Genomic DNA, 2,048 nt, shown 5'->3' with positions numbered 1-2,048 from the left:
GCTGGAAACCTGCAACTTGACGCTGCACGGATCAGCCTAAACAACTCGGTAAACATCTTCAGTTTACCTCACTGCATATATTCATTTCTTCTAGCGAGAAGAAGGTTTCCTTATACTCCCTGCCTCCCCCCACACCACTCACTCATACTCATGCAGATGTTCTCTATGGCGATGGAAACCCGCCAGCAGGGGGGTCAACCCACCACCACCTCGCGATCCGTTCGGCCTTCTCAGGTGTATATACAGCTGCATTAGAGCTGTAAATGGCATATTGTGAGTTCTTTCTACCTTTGAGTTTCGTCTTTCCGCCGCCGCTGCGGGCGGCTGCAACCCCAAACAAAGCGAGGATACGTGGGCTTGGCAATGGCTCGTCTTCAGCTGCTCCTAAAGGGAGCATCGGGGCTTCCTCTGCATGCAAACAGCAGCAAAGGGAATACTAGCTGCGATGCTCTATGCTTGTTGGGCGCCTCGTGCTGCAGTTTCAGGGCTGGTTCCCGCCGCTCTTTTTGCTGCTTGTTGAACGCAGCAGCAGCAGGCAGCAGCTGCATCAAGCATGCATGCATACAAAGCAGCAGCTCTACGATCAGCAGGAGGAGGCCTCCTGCTGCTGCTTTCTGCTGCAGTCGACCCCTCTCAAGCTTTGTAGGGGCTTCGGTTCCTCCGTGGGTATTTCCAGCTGCTGCTGCAACAGCATTGGGAGTTGTTGCGCACCGGCGGTGGCAGCAGGAGCAGCAGAAGTTCATAGACTCAGGTGCATGCGCTGCAGCAGCAGATATGCTGCATGCGGCCTCCGGGTGTACAGACACCTCCCTGCAGTCTTTGTTCAGAAGCAGCATTCATCTATCGGGTGGGGCGACGACAGAATATGTTTATTTGCCGAATCCTCAGCATCCCGCAGCAGCAGCAGCAGCAGCAGCCGCTGCAGCTGCTTCCTTGGGTGTTCCTGCTGCTGCTGCTGCTGCTCCTGCTGCTCCAGCTGCTGCAGCAGCAGCAGCAGCAGCTGCTGCTGCTGGCGACATGCTGCTGTTTTTTCATGGCGGTCTATGCGGGAGCGACCAGCTGCTGGCATCGAGTCTTTCTTTTCCTTCAAACATTAAGCATTTGCTGCTGATGAATAGACAGGGTTATCTCCGTTCTTCTTCTCCTTCTCTATGGGCAGAGCAGCAGCAGCAGCAGCAGCAGCAGCTGCTGCTGCAGCAGCCTTCCAGGCTCAGGCGGGGGCGGTCTGCTGCTGCTGACAAAAATCTGCTGTATAGACACCGCATGCGCCGCCAGGCAGCGCTCTTCAACGGCGTAGTCAGACACGTGCAGCAGCAGCAGCAGCAGCAGCAGCAGCAGGAGCAGCAGCAGGAGCAGCAAGGTCTGCATCTGCTGGGGGTAGGTGTAGGCTGCGCGCATGCAATAGCTTATGCTTATTTTTTTCCTCAGGGCGTGCGCAGCATCTCTTTGTTAGACCCCGTGCTGCAGCTGCATGCATCTGCTGCTGCTGCTGCTGCTGCTGGCCCCCTGGAGCTGCATGTGCTGCGGCGTGTTGGGGTGTATAGGCACCTCATCCATCGGCTGCTGCCGCAGACAGCAGCCAGAGTTCGTATGCCGACCCCCAAGGTTTCAGGTCTTGAGTTTGCTGCTGCAGCAGCAGCAAAATATTTCCCTGCTGCTGCTGTCTTCTTGCTGCTGCATGCAGCAGCAACAGACACAACTGCTGCTGCAGATACACCCACACTCCAGCAACTCCTGCATGCAATGCAGCAACACCCGTCGGTGCTGCAGCAGCTGCAGCAACTGCTGCAGCAGCAACTGCAGCAGCAGCAGCTGCAGCAGCAGCAGCAAACTAACAGCACTCCCTCCACAACACAAGACGCTTCGATGCCTGACAACCAGCAGCAGCAGCAGCAGCAGCAGCAGCAGCAGCTGTATCGGCAGTTGCTGCTGCAACTGCAGCACATGAATGGCTGCTGCTGCATATCTCATCGTCTTGAGGGTTTTATTGAAGACTGTTTGCTGCTGTGGGGAGAAGCAAAAGATTCATCTGCTGCTGCTGCTGCTGC

At 56.2% G+C, this 2,048-nt stretch overlaps 1 protein-coding gene across 1 annotated transcript; it reads left to right on the top strand.

Annotated features, from left to right (window-relative positions):
• Positions 1-774: 774 nt before the first annotated feature.
• On the top strand, positions 775-1,835 carry EMH_0093430 (uncharacterized protein; the record flags this gene model as incomplete). The annotated part of the gene is made up of 3 exons (XM_038023098.1): positions 775-1,377; positions 1,429-1,612; positions 1,750-1,835. The coding sequence occupies 3 exons, from the start codon at positions 775-777 to the stop codon at positions 1,833-1,835; spliced, it is 873 nt and encodes a 290-aa protein (XP_037878952.1).
• Between the last annotated feature and the right edge of the window lie 213 nt (positions 1,836-2,048).

This window comes from Eimeria mitis, genomic scaffold (genome assembly GCF_000499745.2).
Source record: "Eimeria mitis Houghton genomic scaffold, Emh_scaff7996, whole genome shotgun sequence".
Classification (NCBI taxonomy): domain Eukaryota; phylum Apicomplexa; class Conoidasida; order Eucoccidiorida; family Eimeriidae; genus Eimeria; species Eimeria mitis.
The sequence above is the reverse complement of the archived record's forward strand: the minus strand, read 5'-3'. Positions and strand labels throughout refer to the sequence as shown.